Source organism: Lycium barbarum, chromosome 2, assembly GCF_019175385.1.
Source record: "Lycium barbarum isolate Lr01 chromosome 2, ASM1917538v2, whole genome shotgun sequence".
In the NCBI taxonomy this organism is placed as follows: domain Eukaryota; kingdom Viridiplantae; phylum Streptophyta; class Magnoliopsida; order Solanales; family Solanaceae; genus Lycium; species Lycium barbarum.
This window is the reverse complement of record NC_083338.1, coordinates 149500134-149513740: the sequence shown is the minus strand read 5'-3', so window position 1 is coordinate 149513740 and position 13607 is coordinate 149500134. Positions and strand designations below refer to the sequence as shown.

General features: G+C 30.5%; 1 protein-coding gene across 1 annotated transcript; it reads right to left on the bottom strand.

Moving 5' to 3' along the window:
- Positions 1-7717: 7717 nt before the first annotated feature.
- On the bottom strand, positions 7718-9379 carry LOC132628058 (bZIP transcription factor 11-like). Its single transcript, XM_060343758.1, has one exon. It carries the CDS (start codon positions 8515-8517, stop codon positions 8017-8019), a length of 501 nt encoding a protein of 166 aa, XP_060199741.1. The 5' UTR covers positions 8518-9379; the 3' UTR covers positions 7718-8016.
- Between the last annotated feature and the right edge of the window lie 4228 nt (positions 9380-13607).

Genomic DNA, 13607 nt, shown 5'->3' with positions numbered 1-13607 from the left:
GCTTCATGGTTATAAAACATTAGGTGGTTATTTTTATTCTATTAAAATTAATAAGCCAAACTTGAAAGTCCCAAAATAAAAAGTAATATGAAGTACTGATCCCTCATCTAATTTATACTAATTTTCCATTTTGGGGAAATTATTGGTAACCTACTAGTATATTTATTGAATTTCGATTTGAAGATAACCTTTTTAATTATTCATCGAATTTTTCCTTGTACTGTCTTGTCTCAGCACTCAGCTTATGGCCAATGGGCAAAACGACTTCAATTTTGTTTACTCTTGACAATTAGGGCATTTGTCTTCTGTAATGTTGCTTTAGCCTATGCAATTAATTAATCTCTCCGTCCCATTTTAACTGACGTTTTAACACCTTTTTCAAATTAAATAAATTATAAAAAAAATAAACAAAAAAATTATAACTTGTTAGAAGTTTGACAGGTTGAACTATGACCATTGTATAGTTAATCTTGAATCACCTCATTTCAGTCCAAGTTAACATTGAGCAACCTATTGACCAACTTATGACTTTTAAATTTTAAGGTCTTTTAATGTTTACCAAATGTATAATCATTAAAAAGTACTTATAAAATGATTTGATCTAAAGAGCTTGATGGATTGAAAGTTTGAATGAAAATATCATACTATTCCAAGTCTCGCTCTCGATCTCCATATAAAAAGTATCAAGTACAGCAAGACTTAGAGCCCGTTTGGATTGGCTTATAAGTTGCTTATAAATTGTTTATAAGCTGTTTTCAGCTTTTTTGAGTGTTTGGCTGGACAACTTAAAGTCATTTTGTGCTTAAAATAAGCTCAAAAAAATAATTGGGTCTATTTGACTTAACTTATCTAAAGCAGCTTATAAACTGAAAACAGCTTATAAGCCAAAAAAAATAAGTTAGGCTACCCCAACTTATTTTTTTTAGCTTATAAGCTGCAATATAAGCTATTTGCAGTTTATAGGCATAAGCCCATCCAAACAGGCTCTTACTCAAGTAGAAAAGAAAGTTGTGGCTACTAACCTCACAAAGCACACAACGAAGGCCTCATTTGTCCATAAATATCAAAAAGAAAATCTTTTTTTTTTTTTTGAAATTTTGGAGTTGGAGTTGGAGTTGAAATTGTGTTTGGCCATAGTTTTTGAATTGTAATTTTTGGTGAAATGTAGTTGTAAAAAAGTGATTTTTTTTTTAAAAACAAGTTTTTTGAGTTTTTGAAATTCTCATGGCCAAACGTTGATTCCGGAAAAAAGTGAAAAAAAAATCCGAAATAAAGTGAATAATTAATTCTTATGGCCAAACGGGGGATAAAGATCTGATTAAAAAGTGAAATTGGAAATTAAAGTGAAAAGGGGAGCAATGTGTGCTTTGGGTTTGGTTTTAGCAAATAAGAAGATATTTTGAGGTCACTGCCTAAATCACATTCCATTAGCTGCACAGTAATTACAAGAAAGGCATAAAGGGTTTTGCGTATTGGGTCATGATTTGAACATTTCACCATCAACACATAGAGTACCTAATTGTACTCATGAAGATTGGACTCTTTTAATTTACATATATCACATAATTATATCATTCGAATATGCCCTTCTACGTGTCATGCTGCAATTTGTCCTCAATAATAATGATATGACAGTATTAACCGGGGCGGATGGAGCATTATAATTTGGATTGAACTTCAAACTTTCAATGCGATTTATAAATTTATATGTAAAAATTTACTAAATTTACAATAAATAGTAGATATGAATCCATAACTTTAAAAATATAATGGTTCAATACTAAAAAATTTAAAGGTTGAACCCCCAAGAGTTTAAATCTTAGATCCGCCTCTGATAGTATATAAAATTGGAGCATCATTTGTGTCCACAAAGATATGATTAGACTGAGAAGTATATTTATGATAATTTTTACATTTGTATTTCATTGTTAATTTTATTCTTAGAAAAAGTAAGAGAACAGTACGGAGAAGAAAAAACTTTGAAGCGTTAATAAATTTTTTGTGCTTAAAAGATATTTTCAGTATATTCTTTAGGAGATATATATAAGTTTCTTTAAGATTCCTCGATCAAAAATCGTTACTGCAGAATGTAGTAACCACTTCCAGGACAAAGCGAAATACCTGGAGAAGACAAAAAACTATTTGAAAAAAAGTTTGCATTTTCCGAACAGGTGTTCCAATTTTAATTTCAAAACTTAAAATTTTAAATAATTAAGGACAATGCTTCACTTGATAAATTTCAACAAATTGTGTCCCAAATCTCTTCTGAAATGTTTCTGTCCCATCCTCATCAGTAGTAATTTTTTTAGGGAAAATTTAAAACTAATGAGGTCATTAATGATGTTTTGCGTTTAGTCCATCCCTCTCTATTGTCCATTTCGGACCACTTTTTTTTTTTTTTTAATTAATTAATATTATAGCTGCATGTCATTATCATGCTTTACAGCCGATAAATATACTTGAACATCAGTTAAATTAAAGAGAAAGAAAAACAAGAAGCATTGCTTTAGCTAAATAAATGTTTGTTGATTTTATATATGATATTTTTGTTTGATCAAAGTATCCCTCTTGTTCTTTTATGAACATTTAATATTAATCTCCCTCTTGTTCTTTTATGAACATTTAATATTTGATTAATAATCTCCACAGCTATTATAAGCTTTTGTAAAGTCATTCATATCAATTTAGTTAGGGCTTCACTGATGATGTTGCCTGAGACCAAGAAAATGACAACGAAAGTTTTTCTAATCAACTTCCTTTTTTGCCTGACCACACTCTTCGTCATTGCATTTGCATAATATATATACACAAAAAAGAAAACAATTGTTTAATATCAACATTTTTTTATGCATCCAATAATTTCCTTAAAATAGAAATTAAAGGTCGGTTGCTGCTTTCATCGCATTGAGCAGGTATGAGCCTTTGCCTCTCGTTATAGCCTTATAGTTTTATTAATCAATATCCACATAATATAATAAAAATCACAATAATATATTGTGATTTGGCTTTTTAGTTTTCCCCTTTTTATAGTGTGATAAAATTTCCACAATTATAGAGGATAATTTCTCTTCTTTTTATAGCTTTCATCGAACATTTTTTTTTTACTTTCTTAAAAGTGCTTAGGTCATAGTCAATTTAGACTAAACAAGTATGGGCCAAAGTGCCATAATTAGGAAGTGCCATTAGCGAACCCTGTAATAATTTAAAGTCTGTTCCCAACTTTAATTTTGATCAAATTGTTGTTGTCAATGAGGTAGTTCCAACTTACTCCGACATTTATTGGAGCTGATGCAATCATAATTTAATTAATAACTCTTCAATTTGCATTTCAATTTTTTTTTTTCTGAACCAAAAAAAATTGTGTTTCACTTGATCCAATCGGATTGACAAAACTCCATTTTGTTTCAACTTTATAACCACGTCCTAGCTTCTAAATAAGAAATAATCTAACAAAGAAAGACTTCAAAAAATCAAATTTTAAAGATTTAATGCTACTTTAACAAAGTTTATCCACTTAAATCTGTAACAAGTACCACATTCTTGGCCAAACGTACTTATACCCATAAGTTCTAAAAACTATCAAGAATACCAACCATATATACCTGTTAATCCCAAATTATGCAGAACATGATATTTTACCAACAATTGCTAATAACACATTCACTAGCTACTACAATTCAAATTACAATACAAAGATCAATTCATGCAAGAAAAAAAACAACGGTAGTAGCTAACTATTTTTTATTATAATCTTCCCACATTGTACGAACAATCTTCACTTTATAGACGAGACTGTTTTAATTGTGGAAATATAGTAAATACGACTTTAATGGAGGAACATGGTAGATAGAATTAGTTAGGTCATAAATAGATAGGTTTTTCTAGAGAAATATAAATTTTGGGGTAGTTTTTAAAAGTTTTGAAAAGGCCAAAACATGGATCTTGGCTCAAAAACAGGTTTGAGCCAGAATTTGGGAATTTGAAGATTTGTTTTCAAAATCTATCAAAATTTTATGACCAAACAAAAATTTGAAAACAAATTTTCAAAATATGCTCCCAAATTTTATGACCAAACGGGAGCTTAAACAAATCATCTGTTTTTCAAAATAATAATGTGTCAAAACACAAACTATAGTCAAACCTGTATATAACAGTATCGTTTGTCCGGATTTTTTTTTTGATACTATAGTAATGTTGTCATAAAGACATGAAAGATTGGTTCCAAAAATATATACTTGATCGTTATAGAGAAATGTAATAGAGAATGACCGTTATAAAGATGTATAACTGTCACAAAATTAGTCACATTGAAGCACAAGAAGATTGACCCAGGCTAATAACTTAAAAACATATTTTAAAAACAATTATCCTCTTGAAACAAGACAATTTTCTAATTTTAAAAGACAACTACTGGATTAGGAAGTAAATCGGAATTTAAAGTGGAAAAACGGAATATGCTTGAGTTTGGTTTTAGCAATTAAAAGATTTTCTTTTAGATCGTTGCCCCAACACATGCATCCCACCAACCTGAGAAAATTAAGCATGGAAGGCACCAACCATTTTCATTATATATTTTCAGATCACAGGTTAAGCATTTCACTATCACATATTACCTAACTCTTGACTATTGTCTTTTCATGTACATCACATAATAATATCTTGTTGAATATTCCCATTTACATGGCATAATCCAATTTGTTATCAATATTATCGGATGATATGATTAGAATTGAATTATTTGTGTCTTAGGAGATAGATTAAACTCAGAAGAATTTAAGAAGACAATATGTTACACTGTGTGTTCAGGTTATTTCATCACGACACTAACGAAGAAAAGATTAATCGAAATCAACGGTGATAAAGTCCTCTACTTTTTACACAAATTAAAACATCACAAGTAAATAAGAAGTGGTGGAATCAGAAATTTGAGTAAGAAAATTTAAACAATATAAAAACGTCACACCTAAAATATAAACCTATGTCAAAGAAATTCAACGATCTCTATATATACGACAATTTTACGTTCTGACGATTCTCTTGAAAATCTATAGTTTTATTTCATTACCATGTCTTCCAACTAGACAACTTTTCTTGAACATAATTTGAAATTTAAAAAAGACGATTAAGTTCAGCTTAATTAAATGTTGCATTCAAGTATGATCGCTCTTGTTATTGGACAAGAATCTCCATAGCTTTTTGCTGGTTTATAAAGAGCCCGTTTGGATTGGCTTATAAGTTGCTTCTAAATTGCTTATAAGCTGTTTTCAGTTTTTTTGAGTGTTTGGCTGGCCAGCTTAAAGTCATTTTGTGCTTAAAATAAGCTCAAAAAAATAATTTGGCTCATTTGACTTAGCTTATCTAAAGCAGCTTATAAGCTGAAAACAGCTTATAAGCCAAAAAAAATAAGTTAGACTACCCCAACTTTTTTTTTTTAGCTTATAAGCTGCAAACAGCTTATAGGCATAAGCCCATCCAAACAGGCTCAAAGTCATTCAGAACAAGTTAGGGATCCACCCATAATATCTTAACTAATTTGATGTAAGCCCTCCTTTTATTAATGGTGTCCACATGCTTCATCATTTTAGCATATTAACAAAGAAACATTATTTAAAATCAACATTTTCTTTCTTTACATGCATGCAATCATTTCCCTAAAATAGAAAGAGTAGTTGCTTCTTTCATCAGAATGAGCTATAAGCTTTTTCCTCTTTTTATAAGTTTTAGGAAAACTAGCATTTTATTCCCCTTAATAATTTATAAATTCTGATTTTGGTCCTTGTGATATATAATTCAACACATTTAACCTTCAATTAACTAAAATATGTATCTTTGGTCCCTATATGTCAGAAATATATTATATTTTGACTATTTTTACAACTATATTACCCTAAAAATGGAGTAACAATTCAAGTTTTACATAATACATGAGTAACTAAATGGCGAAACATTAATAACTATGGTATATTTGTTAAATTACAAGCAAAAAGATCAAAAGTGGACATTTCATTAATTGAAGGTTAAATGTGCTTACTCGAATCTTACAAGTGCCGGAACTAGAAATTATCAACAACTATGGGACCAAAATGCTATTAAGCCTTTCCTTAACTTCTGATTGATAGTACGTAACCTAAATTAAGAGCAATTCTTTACGCAATGTTATGCAGGCTAAGTGCATCTTTAAGGCATTAATCATGCTTATTACTTTTCCATCAGTGAGACGCAATATATCTGTTGAAAAAGGATTGATTAGCTTTTGCTTTACTTTGGGCACTTAATGATGGTAATTAGAAGCTGGCAGCAGCAAAATTTCTCAAATGATCAAAAAAGGACATTACATTTAATATCATAACTTGTACATTAAGCTTGCACCCTCTATGACTACTCAATTAAGATTAAAAAGAAGTAAATTAATTCGAAGGAAAAAGTAATTAATTAGAAATATAACTAATTATTTAATTTTAGAGCACAAACATTGTACTCAATGAATGGAAACAACTAAGGAATCATTATAACTCTGCTAGGAAAATGTTTTATCTTTTTATATGATTCTAATTGACATATATTGATTAGTCAATAAGTTGTTTTACAATCCAGGTGAAAACAATAGATAACCGATGAGGGTTGTAATTGAATGGTAAGTGTTCCTTCATTCCTAACCATAACAGATTCGAGCTTTGGGAATGGAGTCGTCTTTTTTAGGAAATGCTTTTACCACCCAAAAAAAAACCCCAACCCCAACCCCCAATGTGGAACTTCCCATTAGGATACCAAACACCGTGTGACAAATCGTAAAACAAAAATTTCGTACTGGTGAATACCTAGCTAGGTAGGTAGCTGCGTTATTTATTCTCACACATTCCTGTTATATAATTAAGTAACTTTGAATTAATTGGGTTGGTAATATGACAAGTCGATATTTTTGATTTGAGAAGATAGTCCTCTGGTGATTTCAGAAGGCAATCGATACCGAGTACAAGAAGTACTCTTTCTGACTCTTAGTGAAGGACAAGGGACTACTTGATGCAAGATTTTGATTTACCATACCATGTAGTACTAGTATCTTTCATTTATTATACCACGTGGTTTTGGTACATGATGCCTGTTCAGAGTACTAAATGAACTTAATTTATTGAATGAGAAAGGACTACTAAAACCTTCAAATTAATAATCTATTAACTTGTATCTTTGGCATTCTAGATCCAAATTTTATTTGCACGTTCGTTGTTTATACCAAAGTTACCACAATCAAATGATAAATTAAGGTTAAATACGTACTCCATCAATTAACCATTCTTAAGTGGTAAAAGTATAAACACATGTCAAGCTTCATAACCAACCTCTCTTATTAGAGAGAGAAAAGACAATTTCGATATGACCACCATTCTATTATTGAGTAGCGTGATCAAGCCAAGTCCTTCTTTCTTATTTTTAAATTTTGATTAGATAAATGTGTGCTCATATATATGGAAATAAATATCAGGTGCATGTAAGTTTTGTCGATGGAAAAGGGCCTTTAACCATATTTGTTTGGATCTCAAAGTATTGAGGAATTTAGTAAATTCCTACTCTGATGAAATATATCATAATCATCAGAACCATTTTGGAGGGCCAAGAGAGAATGGAGAAAAGATAGAGATCCACGTCTAAAATAAAACAAAAAAGCAAGGAAAAACAAGGAATATCTATATATATATAGAGTACATTGAAACAACTTGCATTTATTAAAAATAGAAACACAATGCATTCACAACCATTGATTCCAATATATCAATACATGACCCCTTTTTTACACATGCCCAAAGATCAGGCAGCTCATCCTCTTTGACTGCTCACATTTTACATTAATCTTATTCTGATAGTCCTAATAACTTATAACATTACTCAACTCTTACTAATAATAATAAAACAAAATAATAAACAAAGATACCACTGATAAAACAACCCTTCCAGTCATCATCATCACAACAACCACCATTAATTGAACATCACACCACCATGAAAAATTTAAAAACAAAATCAATACTGATAGAGCATATCAGCATTAGCCATAATTGGCTGATTAACATACATCATGTTCCATGAATTGTTCATCAAAGTCTCAGAACAAATCTGAAAATCATCGAACACTCCATTAATATTACTATTAACGTTGTTGTTGGTGTTGTTGGAATTGATGTAACTGAGGATTTCATTAAGAGATTGCAACCTTTGACTTAATTCCATCATTTGAGCCCTTAAAACAGAATTATTTGCCTCAACATTAGCGTACTGTGCTGTTGTCATGTTGATGCTGTTAAGGATGTTGTTGTTTTCCTTCTTGAGTTGTGTCACTTGGGCTAATAAATCATCAAGATGTTTCTGTTTTCTCATTCTTGATCTCCTTGCTGATTCTCGATTCGATTGCATTCTCTTTCTTTTCCTTTCATCAACCACCATTAAAACCTGCATATCTTCTTCAGAACCTGAGTTCTGAATCTGTGTTGAACCTGATGAATTACCACTAGAAGTAGCCATCATAAAATAAGTAGTACTAGTAGTAGTAGTAGTAGTAGTAGTATAGTATATGTACAGCTATTAAAATTTTAGGCCCTGGAAAAAAAAGTACTAATTATATGGTATACTAGATTAATTAATTGAACTATGGATCAAGATATTTTTATGGGGAAGTGATGAATTCTGAGAACATATAAAACCAGTAGAGGAAACAAACTGAGAAAGATTGAACAAGATGGGTTCTACGTCTAAGTGATGAACTGATTATAAAACCGGAACGAAGGATTTCACTAACAACTGGAGACATGAATCTTGAACATGAATAAATTTCTATGCAGCATTAATTTTTACCACAACAAAGTAACAGAGAGTCCTTAACAAATTGGTATAAAAAGTTTGAATCTTTAATGGTTTTCACCCTCAAAGATTAAAAACATAGATGATAAAAGCTTAGATCTTTAATGGGTTTCAGCCAAATAGACTAAAATCCTAGAAATTGGAGAAAAGATTGGATCTATAATGGAATTCAACCACAAAAGAAGGAAAAAACTTGGATCTGTAATGGGTTTTAACCACAAAGATTAAAAACCAAGAAATCAAAGCTTAAAAGGAGCAGATTTGGAAAAAAGATTGGATTTTTAATGAGTTTTAGCCACAGAGACTAAAAACCAAGATATCAAAGCCTAACAAAGAGCAGAAACTGCCGGAGAAAACAAGAAAAAGATCCTAAGAGTAAGCAAAGGAGGAGGAGAAGAAGAAGAGGAAGGAATGATCTTCGAGATTGTGGGTTAATTTAAAGGCACAAAAAGGTAGGCAAGAGAGAAAAAAAATCATCAAGAAAATAATAAACAAGTGAGGGTGCAGGGGATAGGTGGGTGTGGGTGGGTGGGGAAAAAGTGAAGGGCAAAGGAATCTTCAAAGGAGAGTTGATGGCGTTATGTTTTTTTATGAATTTGTAGGGTGGAGATGAAAGATCATAACACAAGTGTACAATTCCAGCTGTGTCCGTTGTCTATTTATGAAATCAATGAGTGTTAAAAGTACTGAAGAATCTGACGTATTTTTAATTTTATTAGCCTTGTTTTCACCACCTACATACCTTGTCTCCTTGTGATTTTTACTGTTACGCCATTTTTTTTTTTTTAAGGAAAAGGATCAAAAATACTTTTATATTTTGAAAAAAAAGGCTAAAAATATTTTCTATTATAAATTTGGATTAAAAATATTCCTTCAGTCATTAAAGTTTTTAAATATACTTCTATCTTAACGAAAATTTCAACATAACCCGATTTTATTTTAAATTCGCTCCATTTAAACCTGACCTAACTAAATAAAAAGTTCATATAGGTTATCCGCTCCTGTGCTTAGTGGCTCCATATAAAGTATTGGAGAACAAGTTGGTCGCATATGAATTTTTTATGTAGTTGAGTAGGGTTTAAATGGAGCAGATTTAAAAATAAAATCGGCTTATGTTAGGGATTTTCGTTAAGAAAGAGGTATATTTGAAAACTTTAATGACGAAAAGGGTATTTTTAACCCAAATTTATAACGGAAATTATTTTTAGCCCTTTTCTCAAAGTATAAGACATTTTTGACCCTTTCCCTTTTTCTTTTTCTTTTTACTTTAACTGACTTGATGGGTTAACGGACTGTCGCTAAGGTAACTGAATACTTTCTTTTCTTGGTGGAATTGCCATAGAAATTAACGAGGATAAGGAAGATGTAATAGATATAGTATAGGAAAAGTTTTCTGATTATTTAAGAATGGAATTTCTGTACACACCCATGGATTTTCTTTAGAACATGTGGACTTCAATAAGTTACGATTATCGTATAAGAAGCATATTATTAAATATAAACGGAAATTTTGGCCATAAAGAGTCTTCAAAGTCATATGAAAATGTGAGTTTTTTCAAAACAAATTAAACTAAAAAGGAAAAACTTATAGTATATAAAATGGAACATAAAGAGTAAAATGTATTAATTTGGAAGGTATATATTTGCAAAGAAAAAAAAAAATCCTTGACGGTGGTACCATCACAATTCTTTCTTCATTATAGGTTGGAGTATATGAATTAAATGCAATTAATACATTTTTCTCTTAATAATGGTTGACGCTTTAAAGAATCAGCATATATAACATATAGAGAATTCAGAATGAAATTTAAGAAGTAAAATTGGGTTCATACTGAATCATGTTGTCATGTGATAAGGTTCTAGTCCCTTCCACTTAGTAATATAAAAAATTAAATTTCAAGTACACTCCCTTTAATTACTTGGCTTGATGATTTGTTTTTTGTTTCCAACCTTTAACTAAAAAATATGATCAATGAATGAGTTAATGGAGTGGATGAGTGGTAATTACCACTTCCATTTTCTGGACAAAATAACCAATGGCACTTTGAATTAGTGCATCATTTATTCATTTTTTGGGTATAATTTTAAGTTTAAGTATTTTTAAAAGTTAATGACACATTTCATGGCTAGAGTGGGGCGTGACATTATTTGAAATATGTCATAAACATATATACGAGCTGGGGAGAAAAATACATACTAATTCTAAGCCATTAGTCTTAAAAGTCACGTAACTTAAGCACTTACCCTCTGTTAATAAGCAACTTAATTATAGTCATTAATACAGTTTGAGAAACGACGACCACCGACTAAATAGACCCTATTTGTTTAATTATTTTTAAACAGTAGTGCCATAACAATGCGACTGAGAGAATCAAGTGATTTTAATATGTGAAAAAGAGATGCATAGAGGCATAATCCAACGTTTTTTTAGAGTTTAGACCACCATCAGTTGGATTCCTGCAACAATAATATTTTATTTACATGCAGTTTTAAAGGTAAATCAGCGGGATTCGGATCTTCTTAATACGTAACTATTATGAATTTAATTATATATCTTGTTAGTGTAAAAGAATTCGCACTATTAAATGTTATTAGCTCAATATTAATCCACTAAATGTAGAAAGATACATAAGCATTCAAGGAAAACTTCTTAATTAGCATCCAGAATAATGTTTTTTGTTTGATTTGCCGATCGTGAGTAGTACAATAATTTTTGGCTAATAATATTAAGTCAAAATCATGCTAGAAGTTTGTCTACTACATATCATGCTAAAAGTTTGTCAACTACATATTTTTAGTCTAATATCGTTTGATTTTTGTTAGATAAGCTATTAGTTGAATTCAATCCGCTATATATTGCCACATGGCATATGAATATTTACTAATATTTTAATGAATATTACATTTTGAATTAATAATTTTAGAAGTCCAATAAATTGATTGCTAAGAACTTTAAGATTGCATCCATCAAATTTAAATATTACATTCTCACCTATTCAAGTTGATTGCAAATAAAAGTCTCCTTTTCTTCGTTACATTTTCTAATCTTTTATTTATTTGATTTTATTTTTTGATTCTCCATCTTTAAGGATACAAATAAGAAACAACAATGGATCGAGGTCAGTATTATTTGTGCCGAGAAGAAAAAACAAAAAAACATAGTTGTAGTTTTAGAATATAATCAGGATAAGAATTTAGAAAGTTCAACAAACACATTAACGAAAATAGTATAAGAGAAACCCCATGAGTGGGTTCTTTTAGAGACCGTAACTGTTCAAAGATCTATGAAGATCAATGAAATAAAAATTAGAGTCCCACCATTTAGCTATGATGGTGAAAGGTCTTGTTTATGATGAGAAAGCCACGTTATATTAGTCGTTGCTTGATATTCGTTATGTTTTAATTTAAATTTCTTAATTTGATTAGATAGTAAATTTAAAAAATTAAGAAAGATCAGATAAATCTTATGATCTTAAAAATGTCACATAATATGTCGGAATTAAAAAAAAGTATCAAATATAGAAAAATATTTTTTAATTAAACAAATTAAAAAGGAGAATATAACACTTAAATTAAAACGGAGGAAATATATAACTTTCCAAATAAAATCTGCCTTTTTGTTTGGGGGTAGGGGACCTCCATTTTGCCCTTAGCCCTAAGTCTCTATTGAAATTTTATCGCTTTTATTGCTAGTGATACTATGACCTAAAAGTTTGTGGTTGGTTATCAATGTTTGTTGTCCTTTTTCCTATCCTTCTTCATTTTCTTTTCTTTTTATTTTTTCCATTAATTTTGGAAGTATTGATGCCTTATGATTGCACTTCGTTTTCTAAGATAGTTGGTGCTAGGGGTGGGCGTTCGGTTTTTCGTTTCGGTTTTATCAAATTTTGGTTTGGCTATTTCGGGTTCGGTTTTTTGAAGGTGGACACCGAACACCGAACCAAACTAGTTCGGTTCGGTTCTTTCGGTTTCGGTTTTTTAAAGTTCGGTTCGGTTCGGTTTCGGTTTTTTCAATTCGGTTTTTTTGATATGATATTAGAAGCGATTCCCTTGACACTAATTCATATTCTCAAAAGCAATAAAACATAAAACTGATAAATTGAAATCAAAATCAAACAAACAGGATATACAAGAATAGAAAACTATAACCATGATATAGGATTACTAGGTGTTATATACATACCGTAAGTATAATTAAGAAAACACATAAAGGACATACATTAATCCTAAAGACACATCCTAGTTGCCTTCCTTAACATATTTGATTTTCTCAACTGAAGTAGAAAATTAGGGATACAAATGCAAAAGAGGGCTTGTTACAATTGGGTTTTTTCGGCTTTGAACTTAATGGGTCTGGACTATTTTCATTTTTTTGGATAATGTATTAAATTTCGGTGTGTGTTCGGTTTTTCGGTTCGGTTTTATCAAACTTCGGTTCGGCTATTTCGGTTTCGGTTTTTTGAAGGTGGACACCAAACACCGAACCAAACTAGTTCGGTTCGGTTCGGTTCGGTTCGGTTCGATTTTTCGGTTTTCGGTATTTATACCCAGCCCTAGTTGGTGCTCCTTTGTCACCATTATATTTCAAGTTTACGACCTCAAATATATTAATAAGAATTTAATTTGTATATTTACAAGGTCTTAAAGTTGATTTTGTAATCCACTATTTCTTTCACCAATATAGTCCATCACCTGATCAAATAATCAAACTGCTAGTTAATGTGGTCTACTAGTTATACCAAGTTTTCTTAAAACTA

Bases quoted from the DNA above. Each gene is read 5' to 3' on its own strand.
- LOC132628058 (XM_060343758.1), bottom strand. From the start codon at position 8,517: ATGATGGCTACTTCTAGTGGTAATTCATCAGGTTCAACACAGATTCAG.